Raw genomic sequence first — 27,878 nt, 5'->3', positions numbered from 1 at the left:
ATGACCGAGGTACTGGCTGTGCTGGTGAAAAACATCAAAGCGTACAGGGGATGCAGTTTGCTGTGTTTTACGGAAACGTGGCTCACGTCTAGCATCCCGGACGCTAACGTGGAGCTACCCGGCTACAGCGCTGTTAGAGATAAGAAAGCCTGCGGGAAGCAGAGAGGAGGCGGACTCGCTATCTACGTTTACACGAGGCGGTGTCACCCAGGGCACATAGATTTTCATCTGCCGCAGGGACGTCGAACTTTCGGCCTAGCGTGTGACCTCATCCACTCCGCTGTTGCTAAACTACAACACAGCACCCCGAGGCCATCCTGTTCATCTGTTAATAAACAACAAAATGATACTACTGGAAGTGTGAATTTCCCTACTGGTATAAAATGAATAAAGTTTCTATCTCTCTCTATATGTCTATATCTCTCTATCTCTATATCTATCTCTGTATTTATCTCTAACAGGTCCTTTGCTAACATGTAGCAAAAACGGAGTCCTTACCTTCAGCATTTTGATGATGATCCGTTGTCCTATTTTCCAATATTTTCTGCAATCCCCGCAGACGCCACCTCCGATCTGGAATCCCACCCGGGTTACTACGCCGGCCTGGTGCAAACGTCCATGGGCCAAAGCAACCTGACCACGGAGGAAATCGAACGGGACCTCCACCGATCCCTCCCGGACCACCCCGCTTTCCAGAATCCCACCGGCATCGCCGCGCTTCGCCGCGTCCTCACCGCCTACGCGGAGCGCAACCCCAAAATCGGATACTGTCAGGTACGTCCCACCACGCTGGCTCCCAGATAGGATTTATTGAGATCACGGGCGGCCCGCGGGCCGGGTCAGGCCCGCTAAGGGATTGAATCCGGCCCGCGAGACAACACTCAGAGAAGCGCAAGAGAAAAACGAGCTGCGGGTTGAAATAGGTCCACTAGATGTTGCCAAAGCCAGGTGCCTCCAACAAAGACACTGTACTTGTATTTATTTCTCTCTCTCTCTCTCTTTCTTTTCCACCCCTTTTCTCCCACTCTGTCTCTGTCTCTTTCACTCTCTGTGTTTCTCTTTTTCTCTTCCTTTGTTCCTCTTTGTCTCTTTCTCTCTCTCTCTGTGTCTTTTAACCTCTTTTGCTCTAACTTCCTTTTCTCCTTTTCTCTCTTTACTCTTTCTCTCTTCCTACCCTTCGCACTTTCTTTTCTCTTTTCTCTCTTTCTGTCTTTCTATTTCTCTTTGGATTTCTTTCTTCCTCTCCCTTTCTTTCCCCCTCTCTCACACTCTCTCCCTCTCTCTCTTTCTCTGTCCCACCCTCTCTCCTTTTCCCTCCCTCTTTCTCTTATTCCTTTCTCTCTCTTTTTCTTTCTCTTGAATCTACTTGTCCGGCCCCCGACAGAATGTTTGTTCTATCGTGCGGCCCCCGAGTTCAAATGACTTTGACACCCCTGATTTAGATAGATACTTTATTGATCCCCTTTGGGAGATTCCCACTTCCAGCAGTATCCTTGTGTTGAAAATGAAACAATAATAAAGTAAAAGGAATAGAATACATAAACACCCAATGTAACGAATGATTGAAAAAAAAAAATCAAGGATTTCTTATTATCGATAAAACCTAAACATAAAGCAAATCTATTTCCCAAATGTTTCATAAAAAAATGACTTTTATAGAGTCAAATGTAAGACGAGTTGCATTTAGAATGAGAATGACATCATTCATGCTAACAGTGCTAACAAATAGCTATATAGCAAATCAGATTCAGATTCAGATCTACTTTATTGTCATTCTAGTACACGTGTCTACAGAACGAAATGTCGACACATCTGACCCGCAGTTTCCTTGAATGTACAGATAGAAATCAAATGTTGTATTGAGTTTGAGTAATGAAATACTAATAATATACTAAATAATTATAGCTACGAGTATTTTACAGTAGTGCAAAGAGTGCAAGAGGAGCAGCTCACCAGATGTGCAAAATGGGCAGTCAGGTAAACAAGTCACTATACAATGTGACTGTTCATATAATGGCCAGGTCCTCAAACAATTATCCTGCGGGCCACAATGGGCCCCCAGCCGCAAGCTGGAGACCCCTGTTGAGAAAGATTCCGGAGAGCATTTAAGACCCATATTCTTTTTTTCTATTGGGATTATTCAAAAAGTGAATACGGGTCACGGGCCTCCTCTCGATACCAATAATCGGTATCGACTTTGGATCCTCGGTGCCGACTTTGATGCTAATTCTCGTCTCGAACCGAATGAAAACGGGTTACAGGCCTCCTCTCGATACCGATAATCGGTATCAACTCTGGATCCATTGTGCCGACTTTGGCGCTAATTCTCGTCTTGGACTGAATTAAAACAGGTTGCGGGCCTCTTCTCGATACCGATAACCGGTATCGACTTTGGATCCTTCGTATCTACTTTGGATTTTTCGTGCCGACATTGACGCTAATTCTTGTCTCGGACCGAATGAAAATGGGTTTGATACTGATAATCAGTATCGACTTTGGATCCTCTGTGCCGACTTTGACGCTAATTCTCGTCTCAGACCGAATGAATAGGGGTCAAGGGCCGCTTCTCGATACCGATAACCGGTATCGACTTTGGATCCTCGGTGCCGACTTTGACGCTAATTCTCGTCTCAGACCGAATGAATAGGGGTCAAGGGCCGCTTCTCGATACCGATAACCGGTATCGACTTTGGATCCTCGGTGCCGACTTTGACGCTAATTCTCGTCTCGGACCGAATGAAAACGGGTTCGATACGATAATCGGTATCGACTTTGGATCCTTCGGTGCCGACTGTGACGCTAATTCTCGTCTCGGACCGAAGGAATAGGGGTCACGGGCCTCCTCCGGATAGCGATAATCGGTACGGTTTGTATCCCGGGTGGCGACGTGGACGCTAATTGTGTTTTTTGGCACGGCAGTCGATGAACATCCTGGCATCGGTGTTGCTGCTCTACGCCAAAGAAGAAGAAGCCTTTTGGCTGCTGGTGGCCATTTGCGAACGCATGCTTCCCGACTATTTCAACCGCAGGGTGATCGGTAAGTCCGTTAGCTTTCCCGCTAATGCTAATTTACTACAAATCCTAGCAGGCTAACGTTACCGGCACATACTGTAGGTCAGGGGGGGCAAAGAAGGGTCCCGCGGGCCAAATCAGGCCTGCCGGGGGGTTTTAATTGGGCCCGCCGGACGACACAGAGAGAAGCGGAAGTTTGAAAAGTGTCCACCTGATGGCGCCAAAGCCAGATGCCACTCGCAAAGACAATTCGCTCTTTCTTTTTGTTTCTCTCACTCCCTTTCTTTTTTATCTTTGTCTGTCTCATTTTGTCTCTCTTCTTGTCTCCTGGTCTCTCTCTCTCTCTCTCTCTCTCTCTCTGCGTCTCTCTCTCTGCGTCTCTCTCTGTGTCTCTCTCTGTGTCTCTATGTGCCTCTCTCTGTGTCTCTCTCTCTGTGTCTCTGTGTCTCTCTTTCTGTCTCTGTGTGTCTCTCTCTCTGTCTCTGTGTGTCTCTCTCTCTCTGTCTCTGTGTCTCTCTATGTGTCTCTCTCTGTTTCTGTGTCTCTTTCTCTCTGTCTCTGTGTCTCTCTCTGTCGCTCTCTCTGTCTACTGTCTCTTGTCTCTGTCTCTTGTCTCTTTCCTTTACTTCGTCTCTCCCTCTTTCTCTCTGTGTCTCTCCCTCTTTCTCTATCTTTCTGTCTTTCTCTCTCTGTCACTTTCTCTCTCTGTCACCCTTTCTGTCTGTCACCCTTTCTGTCTTTGTCTTTCCCTCTTTCGGTATCTCTTTGTCTCTCTTTCTCTCTCTCTATTCTCTTTCTGTCTTGCTCTCTCCCTCTCTCTTCTTGTCTATTTTTCATACTTTGTCTCGCTCTATCTCTTTGTCTCTTTCTTTCTGTCACTGTCTTGCTCTCTCTGTCTCACAAGCTCGCTCGCTCGCTCTCTATTTTGCTCTGTTTCTCTTTTCTCTGTCACTCCCTTTCTTTCTCTCTCACTCTCACGCTTTCTCTCTTTTGCTCTTGCTCTCTCACGCTTTTTCTCAGTCGCTCGCGCTCTGCCTCACCCACTCTTATTTTTCTCTCTCTCCCTTTCCTTCGGTCTCACGCTTATACTCTTTTGCTCTTGCTCTCTCACACTTTTTCTGAGTCGCTCTCGTCCTCTCGCTCTATCTTGCTCTCCCACAATATTTGTTTCTACCCCGTGGCCCCCGAGCTCAAAGCGGTACGACATCCCCGATTCTGAACGATTTAGCGTTAGCGTGCTAGCATTAGCGTGGCACAACCGCACAATGTCCTCTTCCGGTTTTTGTCCCCGCAGGCGCTCAAGTGGACCAATCGGTTTTCGAGCAACTGATCGGCGAGCGCCTCCCCGACCTGGCCCGGCATTTCCCGGACCTTTCCGCGTTGTCGTCCGTCTCCCTCTCGTGGTTCCTCACCGTTTTCGTGAGCGTGCTTCCCTTTCGCAGCGCCGTCTGCGTGGTGGACTGGTTCTTCTTCCACGGCATCAAGGCCGTCTTCCAGCTAGCTTTAGCCGTCTTGGAGGCTAACGCTGCTAGCTTGTGCGCGCGAGTGGACGACGGGCAGGCGCTGATGGTCCTCGCTAGGTATTTCCAGGATCCTCCGTTCTTGTTTTGTGGTTCTTGCGAGTCCAAACGCTAGAAAAACTAGCACCCGACACTTTTGACGTTAACACGCTACGTCGCTAATCCGTCCCAGTTTTCTGGAGCGTGTGGGAAGCGAGCAATCTTCTCCTGGCGAGGTTTCTCCGCCTCCCGCAAACGGCGGCCACAACACGGCCGAAGTTTCCGGCGCGCGCCGAGCCGACATTACGCAGCTCATCATTGACGCCTATGAAGTAAGCCGCTAACTGTTTAGCTAGGATATGTTTGTTGTCAAAAAAATGATACTCTTAACTTGTCTTTTTTTAACTTGTAGCCTACATCCATGCTATTGTTGTGTAAGTTTTTAACATTTCCTAAACTGCAATCTGTCTTTAAGACACTTAAAGTGTCTTGTTCAAACCCCTTCAGTTGGAGCATGTTCTAAAGTCAGGGAAATTATTGAGCCGAGGGCCGCATGTCGTCCACTTATTAATTCATTTAGCCGGATCAAATAGTTGAACAAATCAGGTCTCAGTCTGTCCCAATTACAATCGTGTGCAGGAGAGGGCTCCTCTGTTATAATTCATGCCGATGGAACGTTTACGCCCCTTGACCAAGCCTCTGGCTGATTGGTCCGCGCCGTGTAATTATCCCGATCGTTCTTCGAAGCATTGGGAAAAGGGTGATAGGTCATCGCCTTTGCCCCCGGGCAAGGTGATAAGTCGTTGTTATCTACACAAACAGAAACCAAAGACACATTCCAAAGCACAGGCGTTTTTACGACAGCCTTCTCTCAGAGTTTGCCCTCAAACACTGAAGTCAGATTTTAGAACAAGTACATTTGACTTTATGTAAGATAAAACCGTGTGTAAAATAGTATATAACTTCAGTTGCTAACATTTTGCCAAACAGAAAAGCAAGCTAAAATACAGACCCATCTTTATTTTGGTATTCTTACAAAGTTATATTAAAATGACATTGTAAATCATGTCAAATCTTCACTTTTGTGTTTTGTTTCTTTTTTTGTTTATATCCATGCTAACAATGCTAACAGTCAAACAGGGAGCCAAGCTAGAATAGAGCCACTGCACTTAATGTATATTCATACAGAAATTATATGAAAAATGTTTTTTTACATCCATACTAATTCTGCTAACAGTTAGCCACACAGAGAGCCAAGCTACCATTTTGTTGTTGAGGTATATTAAAATGACACTGTAAATAATACATAATCTTTTTTTATTTTTCCTGTCTTGTATACAGCCGATGTTACAACGCTAACAGTTAGAGAAACGGGAATACTGATCAATTTTTCTTGTGGTACACTTCTATTAAAATGACATAATGGTACATAATGTAGACTCTCCACTTGTTTTATTTGATTTTTGTTTCTTGTTTTTCTAGCTGTGCTCATGATGCTAACATATAGCCAAACAGGGAGCCAGGCTCGGATACAGATCCATTTTTCTTTGCCTATTTTTTACAGATGTTACATGAAAATAACAATGTAAATGATATACTTCTTTTAGTATCTATGCTAACATTACAACAGTGAGCCAAGTTAATTTTACTCGCCGTACTGTATATTTATACAGTTAGAAATGTATACAGTTATACTGATAAGTCTTTTTATGACAAGTTTTACCCTGGAGTGCCATGTCTAATCTCATTGCACACAATGTTTTACAATGTTAATATCCATAACAAGACAGACAAATCTAATTATATTAATATTATATACAAGATTCCACACCTATTTTGTTGTCCTTTTGTTTGTTTCATTTTTAAATCTGTGCTAACGATGCTAACAGTTGGGCAAACGGGGAATCTAGCTCTTTTTCTGTCGTCATCTATTTATTCACAGTTCGCGGATCCTGAGGGGAAAAACGTACGATATATACAAAGTGATATTAAAATAACATTGCCCATCTTGTAGTCCATCAACTTTTTGGGTTTATTCTCGATGACGTCTGTGCTAACGATGCTAACCCAGAGCCGAAACGTAAGCTGAACTACATCCGCAATTAAATAGTCTTTTTCGAAATTTTAAAGATAAAGCGCTAGCTAACAAAATCTGTAAATGTGTTTTGTCGGCCAGAGGTTCGGAGACCTGACGGTGAAGAAGATCGAGAGTCTTCGCTGCAGGCATCGGATCAGAGTCCTTCAAGCGCACGAGGACACCACCAAAGAAAATGCGGTGAGACGCCCACATGCTAGGGATCCGGCCGATACCGACGATTAGTGTTAAGGGGAGGCCGATAACCCGTGTTTGGAGACGATAGTCGTTTGCTGTAAAAGCGTAAACGTGGGCGTAAGACATATTTTAATCGTGCATAAAGAAACAAACATATTTGTGATACATTCAAATCAAACTGCAATTTCTCTCGGAAATTTTTAAAATTAGAATTTCGACGCAACTGACGTACTCATCTTTCACCTAAACCAGCAAAACTAGCGTTGCAGGAAAGGTAGAAAGATACATAAAATGGCTGACTGATTATTTTTTTTACAAGAAAGAAATAAAAATGTCAATACAACCAACCTGACCCGAAGTAATTCAAAATAGAAAGTGCAAAAAGCATCGGAAATTTCGACGGAGCTGGCGAATTGAAAAGTGGGCACTCCTGTTTTAGAGCCAGATTGACCAACTCATGTTACGGTAAAAGCTAATCACTTAGCCTTCTATAGCGTGTCTTTTATGCTCTCTCTTCACAACTGATGTTATAAGAATAGCTAACAAGTTCATTTCACATTTTTACGCCATCTCTTAATCACACGCACGCTTTCCTACCGCAGACTTTAAAATCTCAATATGATCGGAGTAGGAGCGACGGAGGGAGAGCTCGGCTGCATAAGAGAGAATTCGTAAACGGATAAATAGGCAGATACCGATAGCCGTCAAATATGGGTGCCCGCCCGCTCGTCGGTCGACCCGTAGTCCGTGCTAATGCCGTTAGCGGGCTAACGCTAATCCTTTGCCGTCCCAGTTGAGATTGGTGACGCCGGACGTTTCCATCTCCGCCGACGACCTGGCTGACGTTTACGATCTCTTCAAGGTAAATCCCTCACTACTCTTTTTCAACATCGATTCCCAAAAATCTATTCAAATAAGAAGCTTCCGTGTAAAACGGGACTGTTGTGGTTTTTAAAGGGACGAAACCCTAAAGCGCAATTCCATGATTTTAGAAAATGTTTACTTCATCCTTTTTTGAACTCATACCGATCACATTATTTTCACAAATTGCTTTTTAATATCTGTAAAAAATATTTAAATTTTCCTTTTTAGGTTTTTGAATATTTTTTTTCTGACTCATACTCAATAGTAAAGAAATCATACTCTTAGAAATAGTTCCCCAATATTGTTTTAGGTTTTTAAAATATTTGTATTCAATATTTTCAAATAATATTGAGGAAAAAAAGGTTGACTTATAATATTGATTAAAAAAAAAACAATTTCCACCAACTTTTCAGGGTACCCCATTTCTATTACTTTATCGTTTTCTCTAAAAAAAGAAAGTTTTAATATTTTTTGATAAAAATGATAAAACACAATTAAAAAAAAATGTAAGATTATAGACGATGTTTAGTTGATATTTTTTATATCGCTTATGTTTTTTTTAATTGATTCATATTTATAAAAAATTATTTCAAGTTTTATTTTCAGGTTTTTCATTCATCTTTTCTTAATAATACTAAATAATTCTGCTCAAAATATTTCCCCCATATTTTTATATGTTAAAATGTTTATTCAATATTTTAAAATGATTTTGATATCTTTGTTTTTAAATGATGTTCAATTCATATTTCTATCCAAAATGGATAACAAATATTTCTACCAATTTCTATTGCGTTATTTTTTTCTAGATATGGATAATACTCATTTCAATTTTTTTAGGATACGTCAGGTGATACTGATTAAAATATATTATTCTAAAAATCATTCTTTTAATAATATTTATAAAAGTATTGTCTTGTTTTAGGTCTTTGAATGATTCGTAAATAAATCTGCTCAAATCATGTTGTTAAAATGTGTACTCAAAAATGATCCACCCTATTTTATTTCAGGTATGTTTACCCAATATTTCTATAAAATATCGATAACGAGATATTTCCTTATATTTTTTTGAATTGTTTTTTGTGGATCTGTCGCGCGCAGACGGAACATTTGATCAGCCTGTACTGGGGGGACGCCAGCGCGGTGGCGGCAGCGGAGGCGTCTTCCTGGCGTCGAGGGGCCTCTTACCTGGAGCGCCGCTACCGACTGGACCTGTCCCAGTTCCAGAGCCTCTACGCCCTGCTGTCGCCGTGGCCCGCCGACGCTTGCCGGCACCACGCCGACGCTCTGGCCCGAAGGACCTTCGTCCTGCTGGACTCGGACCGGAACAATCTGCTCTCCTTCGGGGACTTTGCGCTGTGGCTCGGTAGGTGGCGCTCTACCGACCGCGCCTTTCGGCACTGTTAGGCGAAATTCGGGCGCTCCGACTATTTCGAGTCGAGTCCCGTTTATTTATTTGGCCCTTAATCACAAAAAACGTGTCAAAGGAATGCACAGGAATACAATGACAGCATCCCCTGATCTTAGACCAACATGCAGGCAAGGAAAAACTCAAAACCTCAGCATAAGGAAGAAAAAAAAACCTTGAGAAGGGGCCTCACAAGTGCTAATCCCCCTTCCAGGATGACCAGGGTGAATTTCAACGAATATCCGATAGACTCATTTGAACTCAGGGGGCCACACAATAGAACAAACATTCTGTCAGGGGCCGGACGAGTAGATTCAAGAGAAAGAAAAAGAGAGGTAAAGAAATAAGAGAAAGAGGGAGGGAAAAGGAGAGAGGGCAGGACAAAGAAAGAAAGAGAGCGCGTGAGAAACAAGAGATAAAAAGTCGTGAGAGAAAAGAAAGCGCGAAGAGTAGGAAAAGAGAAAGAGAAAAGAAAAAAAGGAAGTTAGAGCAAAAGAAGTTGGAGAGAGAGAGAGAGAGCGAGAGAGAAATAAATACAAATCTAAGTACAGTGTCTTTGTTGGAGGCACCTGGCTTTGGCAACATCAAGTGGACATATTTCAACCTGCAGCTTGTTTTTCTCTTGTGCTTCTCTGAGTGTTGTCTCGCCAGCCGGATTCAATCCCTTAGCGGGCCGCCTGTTTGACACCTGTGCGACAGACTGATAAAATGGAAGAGGACAGTTGATTGTTCTTCTAAACCGGTCTCTCCTTTTGGAGCACCGCATTCGTTTTTAAAAATTGAACGAGAAAACCTTTCAGTTCAGCCGAAGGTTTTTCTACACACAACTTGAAGTCAATTCTTTTCACCATTTTTGATAGTCCGGCATACTTTAATCAAGTCGCACGCTCGCATTTACGGGATTTTCAAACTAATCATCGACTGAAGAAACTCCAAACAAAACCAAGATCAGAAAATAAAACCGATAGAAGTGGGGATCTTGGCTGAAACTATTTGGATAGCCTAATATTTACTGTAGATAGAATTGAAAGCAACCGGGCGTTATCGTAATTGCATCGAATTTTCGACTCACCAGTCAATACTTAGCACCGCGAGATGGACTTTGGTCTCGATTCGATGATGTAAAAGGTCAGCGGTAGAGCGGGACAGAATCCTCAAGGCCGGGGGACCCGGTCGAGACCAGAACCTCCCGCGTGGTCTTCGGCTAGCCCGTCCCTTCTGTGTCCCGAGGGCAGTGTGAGGTCAACGGCCGAGTCCCTTCGATCGGGTCGCCGGTTCAGACGCTGGCTAAACCAGGCTCTTTGGGTGTTCGCTCACCGGACTCCCTAAGAACCTTTTGGTTGCTTACTGGCCCGGACTCGGTCCTTTGCCGCTCGTTGGGGATTGAACCTGGTTCGCTGGCATCCAGAGAACTCTCTTGTTCCTGGCTAAAGCAGGCAACTCTTGCCTCTTGCAGGCGTTGGAGCTCACGGTTCCAGTTGGCCTCCTGGGGGCTGGTTGTCAAGTCAACCGGCAGTAGCTCAGGAGGTAGAGCGATCGTTTTAGGATTGAGGGATCCCGGTTCGAATCCCGGCTTGTCCGTGTTACATGTGGAAGTGTCCTTGGGTAAGACACTGAACCCCCAATACCCCCAATAAGCAGGTTAGCGCCTTACATGGCTGCACAGATCACGGCCGCTATTGGGAAATGTGAAGCACATTGTAAAGCGCTTTGGGAAGTCATTGACTTGAAAAGCGCTATAGAAATGCAAATCATTTCAAATCATTTCATTTAACCTTGAACGTCCTGACTTTCAGGCCGAAGCTCGAGATCTTATCTCTTATATGTGTGTTTATTTACATCCGTGTGTCACTTTTTGGACTTTATGAACCCTTTTGCCTTATTATTTCAAATCCGATTCCTTGCAATTTGTCACTCGATCGATTCAGCTGTAATCCTTTCTTCCTGTGGTGCTAGACATTTTGTATTGCGGCGAGCTGAGCGACAAGGTGAAGCTTCTGTACCGTCTTCACATCCCTCCAGGTAAACCTCACTCTAAAATTGAACGTCCCCGCAGTGTCCTTGACGTCTTTTGCATGGTCCGCAGCTCTCACGGACGTCGAGGAACACTCATCGTCCCAGACAAAAGTTCATTCTGCGTCTTCGGGCCGACCTCTCTGCGTGGGCCTGGCCTCCGGTAAGTCGAGTCCCGTTGATCCGTTATCTCCTTAAGCACAAGAAGTCTCAAAGGGATGCACAGACATCATCAACGTGAAATATATCACAAGAAAATGTCTGCTTGACAGCTTCCTGAGGTCATCATCATTCATAAAGTATTGAATAGATGTGTGTTATAAGCCTAGATTCAAACCAAGGGTGTCCAAAGTTCAGAGAAAGCAGAGGGCCAGATTTGGTTCGGTGAAAACGTGTGAGGGCCGGCATTCTTTCAACACTCTTTAATATTTCTCTCTCAAAGGTTTCCCGTGCTTGCTGATCATCAACATCATAGCTCGCCTTTGTGGTATTTTCATTTGAATCGCTGGGTCTCGTGAAAAAGCGCCGTTGTGCCATTATAACAGCTTCCAGTTGCTTCACGTTTTCACAGCGTTCGTTGCCAGTTCGCTTTTTGTAGTCGGCATGTTTGTTCTGGCAGTGCTTCTTGATATTATATTCTGTGAAAAGAGCCACGGGCTCTTGGCAAATGAGGCAGACGCAGTAGTTTCAGACTTGCGTGAACAAATACTCCAATTTTCACTTGTCCTGGAAGCGACGTTTCCACAGTCAACTATCCTTTTGCTTTTCTCGTTTACATCACCGTGTCGGAAATGGGGTGAGCGAAGATCCTAAGAAAAAGCCAAGGGCAAGTTACCAATTTCCTAAAGCCGTCATCTGGTTGAATAGTGATTTGTTCATTTAAAATTTGAATAAAAAAATGATTATTCATTTTATAACAGGCCGGCGAGCTGGTTAAAATTCCATCACAGGCCGCAACTGGCCCTCGGGACCAGAGTTTGGACATGCTTAACTGTTGGATTTAGGAGGGCAAAAAGCATTCCACAGGTTCAGGGCCCAAATTGAGAATCCTCTCAAACCTGAGGATTTCTTCTTGGCTCTCGGGATCACTAGTAGACCAGCGTTTTCAGAGCGAAGGCTCTGGACCGGAATATAGTGGGAAATTCAATCTGAGGGAGCAACTCCATGCATGATTTGGTATACTACCAAGAGAACCATGAAATCACATCTGAAGCTAACAGGGAGCCAATGCAGGTAAGCCAAAATTGGGGTGATGTGAGGTCACGAAGGCGTGAATTCTAATTTCAGCATCTGACTGGGTGGCCAAGATGGCAAAAGTGTTTTTTATGATATTTTCAACATGTAACTGGAAGGACAGACAAAAATAAGTAAATATGTGACACTTATATTTTGGAGCGAGACGCTCTGGGTGACATTACATTTGTCAAGGTTCAGATCAGTCTTTGAAACCCTTACAGTTGGAGCATATTCAGAAGTCGGAGAAATGTAATCAGCCGAGCGACGAGGATATTCCACGTATTCATTTATTTAGCCCAATCTGCCGATTGGTCCACGCTGTTGTTTGAAGAATGGGAGGAGGGGTGATAGGTCACACACTCCAACCCCCAGGCTAGGTGATAAGTTAGGGTTATCTGCACAGAATGGAACAAAAGGCACATTCCGACGCAAAGCGCGGTTTACGACACCCTTCTGCCAGAGTTCGCACTCGAACGCTGAAGTCAGATTTAGGACAAGTACATTTGAGTTTAGGTAAGATAAAACGGTGTATAAAATAGTATATAACATCGAGTGTCATCTGCGTAGCAATGGAAACTGATACTATACTTGGAAAATATATCACCTAACGGAAATGCTGAAAAGGGGAGCAAGTACTGAACACCAAAACCAACACGAAGGCATCTTCCTGGCACTCTGCTATATCACAGTTATTCTTTTGACAGATAAAAAAAGGACTGACGGGAAAGAGGAGTCCAAGGACTATCAGGAGCAGCTGAAGCAAATGCTTCGAGATTTAGTGGTGGCAAAGGAGAAGGATGACCACCAGCAGCTCCCCCTCATGAAGCAGGTGGGTGGTTCTTCCTATCGGCTGCCATGTCAGCATGGGAACCTTCGCTCCAAAAATCTACAATATTCTGTATTTTGGACTTTTTTTCTGAAAGAAAGACATTCCGGCGATATTGGTCCAGCTCGGGATATCGTTCTCTAACTTTTTTTCGCCAATCACTTGACAAATGACATGGATCAAATGTGTCCCCTGCTACAGTGCATAGAAATAATAAGGGGGACAAGTTAGCCATTTAGAGTAATGTGATGAAAAAGAAGCGAGTATACCATGATTACTGTGAAATATTTTTAAAATGTCTATTAACCATATCATTGAAATATTGGTGTTACGGGGTGGACATGTTTACATGTTACAAATTTACAATCATCCTTGAAAGTGGGTCAATATATCTGTCATCATGATCCTAGCAAAAGAAACTCACAGAGAAGCGTAATTCTCCTCACCAGCGAGAGTTCATCCAGTTGTGCAAGACCCTGTGCAGCCTCTTCCACGGCGACCCCGAAGAGAACGAGCTCTTCCAGGCCATCGCCAAAGTCACCAGCCTGGTCCTGCAGATCGGAGAGGCCACCGCCAGACCGCTCCGAGCGGACCGGGACCGGGACTCGCCCCGCGGCCAGTGGACCGTCAGCCTGGCCCAGATCTTGGCCTCCCTGCTCACCGAGCAGACTTTGGTCAACTTCCTGGAGAAGAGCTGCGATCTGAGCGCTCGCGTCGCCGCCGCCAAAGAGAAACAATACCGCCAGAGGGCGCCGTTGCTCGCCTTGCAGCACGCGCAGCGTTAAGCCCCGCCCCTCCAGGGAGACACGCCCCCTCTTTTTCACTGTGAGTTGATTTGAATACTTTAATACCTTCTCACTTGGTTTTTCAGTCAACAATAGGCAAAGAAAAAACACTGGATTAGTCCTTTTGGAATAAAATGTTGAACTTTCACGAGGAGTTAAGGTCCACGTGATTCCGTAGACTGGATCTCATTCTCCCAAGGGACAGTGTTGATTATTTAGCGCCTCCTAGTTTTGAATGAAAGTATAGATGTTTACTTAAATAACATGCAAAAATACCGTTTTTTTTTTTTACAACTCGTAGCTCCATTTATATCTATATATACTTTTTTTACATAAGAAGAAGCGATTGTCTGCACTCAAGGGAAGATTTTGGGAATTTTCATTTTAACAATAAAATTGTCACCTGTCTCTTCGGGATTCTGTGTCGGTGGCCTCAAATCAAATGGTTTCGGTGTATGTGGCCAAAAGAATGTTCATATAAAATGTCATTGTTTCAGTAGGAATGGCCAAAATATGCCTGCATAAAATTCAACTGGACTAAACAAAAAAATCTTTGTGACCTCTTGAAGAAATGTGTTTTTTCTGTTTGACACCGGTAGCTTCAAAATCAATTTCCAACATTATTGATATTTCATGAGGTACTATATCAATATGAGTCTCAAAACAGAAATGTATTTTTCAAAAAAGTGATCAATTTTGATCATGCTTTTCTGCGTCTATGAAATGGAAACCAAAAAAAGCAGACCACAGGCCGATGATTGCAGGATATTGGCTTTATTAACTACTGGCGAAGGGTTACACATTGCCATCAAAAACCAAAACACACTCAAACTAGTACTTGTACTAGTAGTCATGTACCAGTACAACTCCTGTACTAGTAGCGGGCGAATGAGTGGAGAGGCTTTGTTTTCACGTTTTCGTTTTGTCTTCTTTCGACTCAAAAACCTTTTGATTGTGGACAATTTTTCAAACGGGACATTCATTCAAAATGGAGATTTTTCAAGTCGATCGATTCGGTTGGTTCGTACAGCGTCGGCCATAAATATATATCGTATTTTTTTGTTTATTTATACACAGTAATAAGTCTGTAAATGAGAGCGATGCCATGTCATCTTTAAATAAGAGGAGAGTCTGATGAGAATTGGATGGGCAATAGAAACAGGCTCCAAACTTCCCAAAACTGGCACGTACGGCGGTACCCTTACTTACCAAAGGTTCAGGTTACGAAGTACCTGAAGGGGAAAAATATTGCCTCTGTATCCTAAAAGGCCTTTTAGGATATAAAGTCAAAAAATACAGTACTGTTCGCTGGTTCCTCAATTCTACCTGGCAACTCGGTGCGTGCTCTTCGTGTCCCCTTCTCGCTCTGTAAACCGTCTCGTGTATGGTACTGCGACGAAGAGCTAGGTTTTGCAACGGGCCCCACGAAAGACGTGCAGAAAGGTGGACACGGCCATCCGAACAAAGCATAGAAGGGTATGAAAACGCATACGACTGTCCGTGCAAGAGGAGTTCGGAGACGACGATAATGAGGACCCGGCCCAAATAGATGACATTTTAGCAAAATTCCAGGAAGTTTTGAATCGGCGCAAAAGAAATCGCCCGTAAAAAGTCGAGCTATCGCTTACCATGACGTCTGGCTGGTTTGGCAAAAGCAGACGTCATTGGATCAGTTTTTCAAATAACATTTTTATCATTTCTTTGATTACATAATGCGGTAATCGAATTTCTCGTTCTGCTGCTTTTTTATACCATTTTTTTTGCGGGGCTTGAAACAAATGACATTTGTAAGTAGGGGCACCGCCGCACGTGTCGTCGGGAGGGGCGTTTTGGCGTTTAAACGGCCTCCACGTAGTTGGCGGGCAGCATGCCGGTCTTGCCGGTACGCTGCACGGTGCCGTACATCCATCCCTCGTCGATGGCCTGCACGTTGACAATAACGTCGCCGTCCTTGAAGGAAACCTCGTCGCTGTCCGCTCCCGAATAGTCGTACATGGCGCGCACCGTTTTCTGCGAATGGGACGGGGAGACGGTGAGAGCGTATCCGGACGGAAACTTGGACCCCCGGAAAAGGAACCGGACCGTAGCGATCAAACAATGAATGGGCACCTTCGTTTTGGAATAGCATGTACTCGTTAGCTTCTACTCATTTCATTGTTCCTTGCAAAGGCAGTCCCGACTCATAAAGCTACAATATTGGAAAATAAAGTAGGGAATATTGTGGGTTTGTATGTACTGGGAATGGGGAAAAAAAAAAAGGCCAGATGAAGGATAGGGGGCCCAAATGAGCCTGTATACAATTCCATTGTTTCATTGTGGGTGGCCCAGAAAAATGCCTGTATGAAATGTAAATGCATTAAAAACAATTATAATAATAATAATTTGAAAACTGCAGAAACAGAAGACAAAAATGACTGGATAATTGATTTCAAAATTTGGAATTATACCAATTATCTTGGGTTACAATTAGGCTCCGGGCTAGTCGGCCAAAATATGCTTGTATAAAACTCAACTGTACTAAAATAAGTTGACTGTCAGAGGATAATGGAAATGCTCAAACTGAAAGCAAAGTTAACCAGCTCATTTATTTCAATTGGCCTGATTTTGCTACGGTTTATAATGAGTGTAGGTGGCTTTCAACATGCCTGTTCATATATTGAATCACCAGCGTGTGCTGGAATTGCGTCAACAAAACAAAAGAATGATCAGATCATTTCAAATCTTCAATTTAACTAATAACCTCAACTTCATTTTAGTCCGTCTGCATTGTAGGTGGCCAAAATTAATGCCGGTGTAAAATGTAACTGTGCTAAATTAACAAAACAGCAAGATTTAATACTTTAAAGTTTTCAATTGGCTTAATCAGCTGAGGCTCTTCCTAGTCAGGCTTCAGTGTCGATGGTCAAAACGTGCATGAATAAAATTCAACTGCACTAAATAAATGAAACACGTCGGCAGTGTTTTTTAATTCTTTTCTGTCACAAATCCTTAAAGAATCATGGGTCCCATCATCGTGATTTTGGTGTCATGTCATTAATTGACAGATTGATCTGTTTGGCGTCAGGCTGTCCGCTGCCAAAAATTGTACAAATAGCGAGCACGCTGCTATTTCCCCTTCTAACAACGTGATCGCAGTGAAACTGATTGCTACGCACGCTTTGATGAACTTCCTGATCTTAACTTTCGAGAGACTTTCATTTTCCTCTTTATCCCCGGCTCTCTCCGCCGCTGCCCCCTAATGTAGTGGAGGTGCAATTGCATTTTATTCCAAAACAGTTCTGATATCAAGTGCGCCCCACCAGTTGAGACCAAGTGCACTAGTGGGTGCTAAAACTGCAGAAACTCCAATTTCTCAATTAACCAATTTAACTAGATTTGTTATCCGGCTCTATTAATGGCGTCCAAACGTGCCCGTATAAAGTCAAACTACACGAAATGACAAATCCGCAAAATGTGCTGGAACTTCACAAATAGAGAACATAAATGCCCTGATCATTCATTTCAATGATCCTTATATGCCGTAGACCTCTTAGTCAGGTCTCAACGCAGGTGGCCTAAAAAAATGCCGGTGTAAAATTCAATTATGTTAAATCATCAAACAAGGGGTGCTGGAGCAACACCGATCAAAAATGAAAGGACCAGATCATTTAGTTCAAGTAGCCTTATTAACTGACGACCTCTTAGTCAACCACACGAGGATGCAAAAAACAATCGTGGACAACAACCTGTTAGGAACAAATGCGCTTCTATTAAAATCCAGTCACGAGACTAATATTGTTGTAGATTAACTGTAAGTCAGCAGCCTCCGAGCTGACAACAGACATCTGGCAGGATGTTATGTGAATGTTGATAAAAAGAAATCCCAAGTTGCTGACTAAGCGAAACAATTCAGAGAAAAAACATCACGTGAACACAGTATAAATGCTAGTGTCTCTCAGACTGACTTTGAACGTGGATGAATGAACGGATGCAATAAAGAGCGTTCCCTTTCTGCCATATTTCTGTCTCTGCGTACATTTTGGGGCGACGCCCAACGACGTCCTCTCCAAAAATATCTTGTTAACATCTTTAAAGACTGAAAAAGCAAAGACTTACGCCGGTGGTAGATGGGTGCGAGGGGATAGAAGACACGGTGGTCTGCTGGGTGGCCACGGACGAGGACCTCTGCTGCAGTTCTACGGTTTTGGCGTGCTGGTAACCTACGACGGAGAACGGCACAGGTCAGGATCTGGTCCCAGGCTGATCTCGGTTTTGTCGCTTTTCCTTGTGGCCTTACCCGTAGAAGAGGTGGTGACGAATCCGGAGGTGGTGACAAATCCGTTACCGTAGAGGGAGAGGTGGTGTTCAGGGTCCTGAGAGATCTCGGATTTCTCGTCCCCCACGCCGCTCAGGGCGCTGGTGGAGCGGGAGTGCTCCTTGCTGCGACGGTGGGCTTGGACTAGGAGAAAACTGGATCGTTAGACCTCATCAGTTGTCATTTGGTGATAAAACCGTTGGAGCCATCTTAAAGACCCCCAAAGGTCCATCAGAGGGAGTGTTTCAGAATTAAGTCACAGTTCGAGGGACTATGGACCAGATATACCCCTACCACCCGGTTGTACCTCAATTTATTCTAGATCTCCTGAAAACAAAAACCTTTAAACATTCTCAGAAAACCAGATCTGGATTACCTGACATCAGATGCAGACTTCTGGACTGGATGTTGTCCTCAGCCGGATCGTAGTCAAAGACCGACCCGGGATTGGTACGCCACACTCGCAGATCTGAAGGAGTTCAAAACGGTTACGTGATCTTTAAAAACAGAGATCGTTCTGTTGGGTCTGTCCTAAAACTTCTGGCAGTAGGTACCCTGGATTTGGTGCATAATTTCATTATAGCCGTGACTAACGTTACTTTAGAAGTTAGCTGACTCAACTGGTAGCCGTTTTGGTGACAAGCATCAGCAACTTGCGCTACATACTTGCCCCCGAGCAGGGTTGACTGACACGACTGCTGGTATAAGCAGCTAGTGCCACTAGCATAGCAATTAGCATAGGCGTCTAGTCTAGTAAATGCTAACAACTAATATGGCTTTAGCAGGTAGCTAAATCAACTGCTGGGCGTATTAGAGCCTGGCATCAACACTTGGCGTCTTGGCCATGTGCATTTGTGGCTGGTGACCCCAACATAGTTGCTAGCATAGCAACTAGCATAACCGTAAAGCTTAGTGAGCATTACCAACTCATGTTCCTTTAGATGTAGCATTAGTAGCTAGCATTTCTACCTCAGCGGCTGGCATAGTGAGCATTAGGGTTCGCCCACATGGCTGCTAGCATTGCAACTAGAATGCAGCCATTTCATCACTCCTGTTGTTGTTTTAGAAGTTAGCTGACTAAACTGCTCGACGTTTGGTGACTAGCATCAGCAGGTAACGCTGCTGATGTGGCTGCTAGCATGAGCAGCTAGCATATTGCTGGTTTTAGTGGAAGCGTAGAGCCGCCTTACCGGTGATGGTCTCCTGGTCGTGCTCTACGGCCCTCCTCCTTTCCATCTCCACCACTCGACGCTGTATGCCGCGGTAGCTAATGTCGCTAAAGTCCTGCGTGTTCTTCTTGACGCGCTCGGTGATCAAGTCGGTGATGGTCGGGGTGAAGCTGCCCTTGGTCCTCTCGAAGGCCTCGTGGTAGCGCACCTGAAACCCAGCCGGCGTCAGCCCGACCCTCCTCTGAGGAGACGGGGACGGGACTCGAGGCAACTAGCTTACCCCGGATATGTTGCGCTGAGAATCCCGGACTCGTCTCATCTCGGGAGTGTCCAGAACGAAGGCGGCTTTGCCTTGGACCTGTTTGCGGAAGCTGTCGGAATACAGGACCTGGCGGTACAGTAGGAAAACCCGGGAATGGTTTATATTAGCCTAGCCGTTAGCACAGGTAGCCTGGACTGGTATGCAAACGGATAACAGGATATGCAGTATTTCTAACGGGATGAAACGTTTCAAGAAACAGGACAAAAAGTAAGGACTTTAAGGGACGTAGATGACAAGAGGTTAGTCTTTTAGGCGAATGTGCCAAGAACCAGTGCGAAGGATTTGGCAGCATATTTTCTTTTTGAAAACATTGCACTGACCCCTAGTGGCCTGGAAAATGCATTACAACAGTAACATTTGAAGAAAAGTTCTTCAGAGATGGACAGAATATTTGGAATCAATTTTTGGCTTTATTTATTGGCCGTTTCTTTGACACTAGAAGTCCTAGGATTTTTCTTATGCCCCCAGAATGACCAGCGGACAGCCAAAAGGCTGCGTTATGTCTAAAAACTCAACGGCCCATCTTGTCACCATTGTTTTGTTTGGGTGGGGTGTTGATAGAGCCATAGTCAGTTGCAATAAAATATGACATTTGCTACAAATTACTACAAAATGTAATACCAAATTGAGTGCTTTAAAACAGGAACCTAATATTATCTTGTCTTTATTCTGATAAAAAATATACATTTGAAATACTACATTAATACTATGATACAACATTATCATTAGAGAAATATTACAACAGAAATACTTCAAAAAAATCAACTATAGTAATAGTAAAAATATCACTACGGTAATACTATAATACAACAACACCTCTACATAATTATGACAGAAATACTACAAAAATACTGCCACATAAATAATTAAACAGAAATACCATCAAAGTACAACTACAGTAATACTACAAAAATACTACAGATTTACTACAAAAAACACTAGAAATATTATACGATTAAATACAGTAATACTATAAAAACCAGGCTGCAGAAATACTACAAAAATACAATTAGAGTAATGAATGAATGAAGTATTTTACACCACTAGGGTCACTACTGGGGCTTTCAATTACCGTTTAATGCTAACGTTTGTGATTTCGGCCTAAAGTGTATACTTGAAGATCGATTAAGCCGATTTAGAAATGAGCTTTTAAAGTTTTTACATCCCTATTAGGTTGGATGTAGAGTATTCGTAATCCACAATGAATGCTTTTTTTGTTTTGGATGAAAATGTTCTTGTCCGCCAAATCCCACACATTGGACCTAGACGGAACCAGGACGTGTTTTTGTTAAAAGTAAAGGTGTTTTTTTGTCCCTCCCAGTACCGAGCTAATGTTGACTTGGTTGCGTTTGACGCGTTCCATTTCGGGCGTGAAGACCACCGGCGTTCCCTTGGCCGAGCCGTCCTTGTACAAGACCTGAAACGGGGGAACAGGAGGGGGCGCTCGTCACAAACCGTTGCACGGAAAAGGAAACGCAAAAGAAGCGTGACGGGGACGGAAGCGAAGGAAAAAAGAGCAGAGGTGAGCAAAGTGGGGCCCGTTTTGGGCTAAAAACTGAAGCGTTTCCGTTTGCATTGAAAGAAGAAAATCCAAGCAAAAGATTCCAAATATATTGACTTCTTTTCATTGCACTCTTGTAACGATGCATTATTATTATGATGACTTAGGCCGGTTTTTCAGTCATTATTATTTTGCTAGAGCTTCAGGGTAAAAAGTGTGTTTTATGTTAAAGTTTGTTCTGTGGCTTTTCATCAAAAACATGGATTTCCTAATGAGCTTCCATATAAAATATTATTTAGCCATTTACAGCCAAAACAGGGTCTGTTGGTGTGACACCTTGACTGTAAACTGTCGTCCAAATTGTGTCCTATACATACTGAACCAAACTCAGCCCAGCCATCAAATAATTGCGCAATTTCTGCTTTATCTCTGAGTCATAAGCTATTGGTTCCCGACTCCTTTGCTCTAGCTTTCAAGAATTGAAGACTGTTGAATGGGTAAGTGTGAAATACATTGTAAAGCGCTTGAAATGTTCTTGATACAATATGTCACAAAAGTGAATCCACCCCTCACATTTCTGCAGGGATTTCATTACAATGATTAATAGAACACCAGTGAAGACACTTTGACACAATGAAGAGAAGTCTTTCAACAAAGACCACCGCTTACTAGAAAGATATCCTGTGGTCTGATGAGACCAAGACGAATCGATGTGACTCAGATGGTTTGAAGCATGTGTGGCGGCATCCATATGAGGAGTACGAGCATGTCACGGTTTGGGGTTGCACGAGTGCAACTGGGATCGAGGAGTTGCATTTCGTCAAGCATATACTGAGGAATACCGGAGCAGAGAACGATCCCCTCCCTCCAGAAAAAGGTCGCAGTGCAATGTTCCAGCATGATAATATCCCTAAATACACCTCTGAGATGACCAATGATTTTCTAAAGGGGCTAAGAGTAAAGGGGATGCACTGGCCGAGCATGTCTCCAGATCTAAACCCAATAGGACGTCCTCGTGGCATCCTCAAACGGAAGGTGGAGAAGCACAAGAGCTCAGTCCTGTCGTCACAGAGGAGGAAAGAGCATTCCAGTGGCAGGAGGAATCATGCAGAATCATGGTGGCCAGACCAAATATTGAACTTCAGGAACTTTTACTTAAGGGTGTACTCACTTTTGTTAACAGGGTTTAGCTCCAAATGGCTATCATTTGAGTTTTTGGATATATAATAGAAATGGACGCTGCTGTACTACCTTTCATTGTGTCAAAGCGATGTTTCTTCAGTGTGGTCCTATTAATCATTATAAGGAAATCTCTGCAGAAATGGGAGGGGTCTATTCACTTCTGTGACAGCATGGAGACAAGTCCATTTACCATTGAAGAAAAGAAAGCAAGCGTGCATCAAACGTAGCAAAAAGTGATTAGAATAGCCGGGGAAGCGAATGGACGCGGTTAAGAGCAACCGATACGTTGTGTGTGTTTCCACTACCGAACTGATGTTCCTCTGGGTCTGTTTGACCCTCTTGACTTCGGGCAGGTCCGGGATGGCCGTGCCGCGGTCCAGGGAGTCCCTGTACTTGATCTACCCGACGAGACAAAACACGTATCGGTTTAAAAAACAAACAAGAAACCGGATCAGAAGGCCATCGAATACAGCAAGGCCAAGTCACAGACGACAAGATGTTACGACAAACAAAATAAAGTCAGGTACGACGGACAAAAAAGGGCACCCGCTTTCATATGCATTTCTAAATGAGCTGAATGGCTTGCTAAATAGCTAGAATAGTAGCTTGATAACTGGCAAAATGGTCAAATGTCAGACAGGTAGCTAGCTAAAAGAGTAAAAAAACATCTAAATAGTCAGAAAGCTAAAAAAAAAAAAAAAAAAAAGCTAAAGCTAGATAACGAGCTAAAAAGAGCTTATAGTTTAGCTTGATAATTCGCAAAATGGTCAAATGTCAGATAAATATCTAGCTGAAAGAGTAAAAAGCCATCTAAATTGTCAGAAAGCTAAAACAAAAATAAAGCTATATAACTAGCTAAAAAGAGCTCATGATTTAGCTTGATAACTAGCAAAAAAGATAAAATGTTAGCTAGATAGCTCGCTAAATGGCTATAAATTTAGCAAGAGAACTAGCTACATAGTTTAAAAGGTACATTAGAAAGCTAATTTAAAAAAACCATGAATTGGAATTGATCTTCCTGTAAAATTATTTCATTAAAAATATATAAATACATTTGCTTTATACAAGAATAGTAGTATTAAGAAGCGGTCCCAGTACGCTAACAGGAAGTCTGCCATTTTGGATTTCGAGAATTGCCGAAAAATGAAAAGAAAAATAGTCCGCGATCCCGATTTCACAGGGGATGGACAAAATGGAAGGTCACTTTCCGCACAAAAACAGTTTATAAAGTAATCAGGGCAATCTAACAGGAAGTCAACCATTTTGGCTCGCATCTTCGTTTTTTAATACGCTCTTTAAAATTGGGGAAACAGTCTAACGATTCAATATTATTCTTAGAAATGGATTTAATCCCACACAAATGAGCAGGTCGTCTGTCTCAATACAAAGTACAAAAACATTTGACTAAAATATATAAAAAAAAAAAGGTTCCGTTTAGTCACAAAACATTCGCACAAACAAAAGAACATTGTACACAACAACAAAGATGGCAAAGCACAGCATCTTTTAGGGTGAACACCCTGATAAATGAAGACAGGTATTAGCTGGAAAGTGTTATAATGTCAAGTAAGACGTTCATTCAGATACCACAGAGACTACAATGTTTTCGGGCCAACACCCTGATAAATGAGGACACATATAAGCCTGAAATTGTTACGTCAAGAGGTTGAATCCGATGGGAAAAAGCACACAATGGAACAGAGACATTTTTTCTCTGGGTGAACACGCCGTTAAATGAAGTCACAAATGAGCCCAAAAGTGTTAGAATGTCAAGTAAGATGGATTGGATGAGGAGAGTTGTTACGATTGTTTTGAAGGGATGTGGAATGATCTAGAGGAACAGAAATGTTCTCTAGGGTGAACACCCTGATAAATAATGACACATATTAGCCAGAAAGTGATATAATATCAGGTAAGATGTTGTGGAGAGACTTGTTATGGTTGTTTTTAAGAGATGTGAAATGAGCCAGGGGGAACAAAAACGTTTTTTAGGGTGAACACACTCCTAAACGAAAACACGTATTAGCCGAAAAGTGTTATAATGTCACGTGAGATGGATTGGATGGGGAGAGTTGTTACGATTGTTTTGAAGGGATGTGGAATGATCTGGAGGAACGGAAATGTTTTTTAGGGTGAACACCCTGCTAAATGAAAACACGTATTAGCCGGGAAATGTTATCATGTCACGTGAGATGTTGGAACCAGAGTTTGTTACGGTGTTTTTAAGGGAAATGGAATGAACCGTAGGGGGGAGAAGGTGACTTTAGCCGGGATACCGTGCTTATGTTTAGCTGATTGCGTCTAACGCGTTCCATCTCGGGCGTCTCCGACACGGACGTGCCTCGTCCCACGTCTTCTTTGTATTGCAGCTTTGAAACGAGACAGAAAAGTAAGACAGGTTGGTGGCACTCAAAGCGCTTGGGAAGAGAAGAACCCGACCGAGACTGGATTTTTGGGTCTTGGCTTGGTCATCTATTGATGCTAACGATGCAAATTCAATGATAAGAGAAGGGTTCTGGGTTTAGGACAGGGCTCTCCAATTCCATTTCCAGTTTGACTTAGGCTCTGGGTGTGTCTGGGTCGCCTTTTCTTACCCAAAACAAGATCAAAAAAAAAAACTCCATTAAGAATTGACAAATTGATGGGGAGCTGGCAGGAGCACAGGAGGTGGACTGCTCGTCTCCAAATTGTGTCATAATCCCTAGTCAAGACACTGAAACCCTGATACCCCCGATGAGCAGGTACGTGTGAAGTACATTGTGAAGTGCTGTGGGAGGTCTTCAGTGACTTAAAAAGTGGTATACAAATGCCGTCCATTTACCATTTTATCAGAAAATGAAAATAATGAACACGTTTAAAACGTTGATAGAGCAGACACTTCTTACTAAACGTACACTTCTCCACAGTCCAAAGTAAATATCTGCGAAAGGTCCGACTGAAATCCCATCACTGTTTTGATAATTCCGTTATTGTGGTCAAGCCATGTTGCCCCGTGAGTAAATCAATGAATTATAAAAAAAAAAAAACACAATTGAAAATGTTAAATCTTTTTACTTCAAACAAATACAAATCTTGTTAATGTTGTTTACGTGTTTAAGACTTTAAGAAATTAGATATAGGACAATTTAGTGCCAATGAAGGCCTTATTTATAGAATAATAAATTCAATGCTTTGTAGGACTTTTCAAGGATCTGTGGGAACCCGGATGAACAGTCCTTTACACTTCAGTTCAACTGCTGTAACGATCTTCTCCCCCAGACCCTTGTCATCAGAATACACGCTAACGCCGTGTGTACGGGGTTATTCTTTTGTCTCTGGCTACGTAAACGTTTCATTCAGATTGCTCAAGACATCTAATATCAGATAGTTCCCTGCATGTATGCAGTCACTGAACCAGAAGCTGGACATCTAGGGTATTTTCATTGGCAGAAACCAGTTTAGCAGTTAAAATCGAAATAAGCCGTATGTATAAAAAGTCTAAAGAGCCTTTTCAGGGTCTGCACTTAGAAGGTTTAGGCAGATAAAAAAGATCAGCCCAGGCTAGGACTATCCCATTCAGGATGAATTGTTTGAAGTTCAAGGGACAAGAGGTTGTCGTTTAAGGCCATACTTTTAGCGGTATCAAGAAGAAATCCTACAACACCGATGATGACCAGCCAGTTTTGTTCACAGTATCGGTCGGGATCTTACCGAGGACTTCAGGCAGGCGGGTTTTTGGGGAATAGAGAACCTAAAGTAGGTCAGTTCCAAACAAAAAGCCAACATCGGTTAAAAGGGTAGATGACGATACAGGATTCTTAGTTAGAATGGAAGGTGTGAAGGGCGACACTTCTGAAGGTAAGAGGATTGTAAGGGGGTAAGGAAGTAAGGTTCGGGGAAGACACGAGGAGAGCTTTTCTCTACCGAGCTGATATTCTTCTGAGTTTCTCGGACCCGCTTGACCTCAGGTAAGTCCGATATGGCTGTGGCTTGACACAGAGAATCCTTGTACTGTATCTGCCCGTTGCACACAGGTAGAAAGTCAAAGACAACCCTCACCCAAAAAGAATCCCCATGTTCACTCACAAAATTAGTTTCGATATCAATAAGGGAAAATCCTTTTTTTTCAAGATAGATGATTGGCTAGTTGATTATTTCGGGATTCGGGGAAAACATGACAGATGGTTACTTAAGAGAGTCTAGCTGAAACATGGACCAAACCCAAACGGTTAGATCCTGAGTGACTAGTACTAGTACTCAGGACTGCCTCCCATGCTAAATCCAGAGCAACTGGACATATCAAGATGATCAGGAACTTGACATACATGAAGGGAGGGATTTCAAGCAGTCAGATTAGTTTAGGGGTTGGTAAACAGTCAGTTCCAAACAAAGGAGGTCGAGAAGAACATATCTGATTAGGATGGAAGTTTTAAAGTCCTGGACTTCAGAGTTGTGGAGGAGACAAGGGTAATAGATCTGAGTTAGGATGGAAGACCTGAAGTACTGGACTCCAGAATTGTGGAGGGGTAATGATTCTAGCGGGGATCAAAAGAAGATGGGATCCTCTACCGAGCTGATAATCTTCTGGGTTTCTCGAGCCCGCTTGATCTCGGGAAGGTCGGGTATGGCCGTGCCTTGACTCAGAGAATCCCTGTACTGAATCTGCCCGTTGCAAAACCAGCACACAAGTACAAAGTCAAATACAAACCCAAAACAAATTTGCAATCATTCCCTCACAAAGTTAATGAGTTACAGGAAGCAACTTGCATATTTGTCCATATATGATTGGCTAGTTGATTATTTTTGTGACTTGGGAAAACATGGTCACTAAAACATGAACCCCAACCAAACCTTTAGGTCCAAAAGGATTAATCCTTAGGATTTGACTTACTGCTTTTATAATAAACTTTGATAAAGAAGCCAATCTTTTGCAGAATTTAGTGACCAGTAGTCAATCACCAATTGAAAGACTTTAATCTATTGACTATTTGTGTTTGGACAGTCCATAACAATGCTACGGACTCATTTAGAATCCAAAAGGGAAAAAGTCACCAGCTAAAATCAGACCAACTGTTGATATTGTTGTACTGAACAGCAGATATCAACAAGATTGATAGGGAACTTGCCGTAGATGTAAGGAGGGATTTCGGACAGTAGGATTAGTTAAGGCTCTGATGAAAGTCAGTTCCAAACTAAGGGGGTCATGGTGAAGATATTGGAGTTAAGATGGAAGATCTGAAGGACTGGACTTCAGACTTGTAAAAGGGACAATTGAAAGAGATCCAAGTTAGGATGGAACATCTGAAGCACTGAACTTCAGAGTTGTAGGGGGGAGAGGATTCTGGAAGGGTGGGATGAAAAGGAGACCGGATCCTCTACCGAGCTGATATTCTTCTGGGTTTGTCGGACCCGCGAGACCTCGGGTAGGTCCGATATGGTGGTGGCCTGACCCAGAGAATCCTTGTACTGTATCTGCCAGTTCAAAAACCAGCACACAGGTACAAAGTCAGAGACAAATG

The 27,878-nt window shown here is 43.1% G+C and overlaps 2 protein-coding genes across 3 annotated transcripts in view; one reads left to right on the top strand and one right to left on the bottom strand.

Moving 5' to 3' along the window:
• tbc1d8 (TBC1 domain family member 8) overlaps positions 1-14,320 on the top strand; it is a 39,315-nt gene extending 24,995 nt beyond the window's left edge. For both annotated transcript variants that reach the window (XM_088352959.1, XM_088352960.1), the window contains exons 9-19: positions 560-774; positions 2,920-3,037; positions 4,307-4,592; positions 4,705-4,843; positions 6,688-6,786; positions 7,577-7,645; positions 8,746-9,010; positions 11,009-11,074; positions 11,139-11,228; positions 13,006-13,130; positions 13,577-14,320. In XM_088352959.1, coding sequence (XP_088209085.1) covers positions 560-774; positions 2,920-3,037; positions 4,307-4,592; positions 4,705-4,843; positions 6,688-6,786; positions 7,577-7,645; positions 8,746-9,010; positions 11,009-11,074; positions 11,139-11,228; positions 13,006-13,130; positions 13,577-13,912 — 1,808 coding nt within the window. In that variant the 3' untranslated portion in view covers positions 13,913-14,320. The remainder of the gene's footprint in view (positions 1-559; positions 775-2,919; positions 3,038-4,306; positions 4,593-4,704; positions 4,844-6,687; positions 6,787-7,576; positions 7,646-8,745; positions 9,011-11,008; positions 11,075-11,138; positions 11,229-13,005; positions 13,131-13,576) is intronic.
• A 360-nt stretch (positions 14,321-14,680) lies between these two features.
• Positions 14,681-27,878, bottom strand: part of neb (nebulin) — a 114,546-nt gene continuing 101,348 nt past the window's right edge. Inside the window, exons 131-140 of the mRNA XM_088352382.1 lie at positions 26,284-26,376; positions 24,657-24,749; positions 22,686-22,778; positions 21,022-21,114; positions 19,656-19,763; positions 19,397-19,583; positions 18,583-18,675; positions 18,189-18,350; positions 18,008-18,111; positions 14,681-15,922 (exon numbers count right to left, since the gene is read on the bottom strand). Of these exons, the coding sequence (XP_088208508.1) occupies positions 15,749-15,922; positions 18,008-18,111; positions 18,189-18,350; positions 18,583-18,675; positions 19,397-19,583; positions 19,656-19,763; positions 21,022-21,114; positions 22,686-22,778; positions 24,657-24,749; positions 26,284-26,376 (1,200 nt within the window). The 3' untranslated portion in view covers positions 14,681-15,748. The remainder of the gene's footprint in view (positions 15,923-18,007; positions 18,112-18,188; positions 18,351-18,582; positions 18,676-19,396; positions 19,584-19,655; positions 19,764-21,021; positions 21,115-22,685; positions 22,779-24,656; positions 24,750-26,283; positions 26,377-27,878) is intronic.

The sequence above is a fragment of the Urocampus carinirostris genome, chromosome 14 (genome assembly GCF_059441175.1).
Source record: "Urocampus carinirostris isolate Australia breed hairy pipefish chromosome 14, RoL_Ucar_1.0, whole genome shotgun sequence".
In the NCBI taxonomy this organism is placed as follows: domain Eukaryota; kingdom Metazoa; phylum Chordata; class Actinopteri; order Syngnathiformes; family Syngnathidae; genus Urocampus; species Urocampus carinirostris.
Note: the sequence above shows the minus strand (reverse complement) of the source record. Positions and strands in the feature narration are given on the sequence as shown.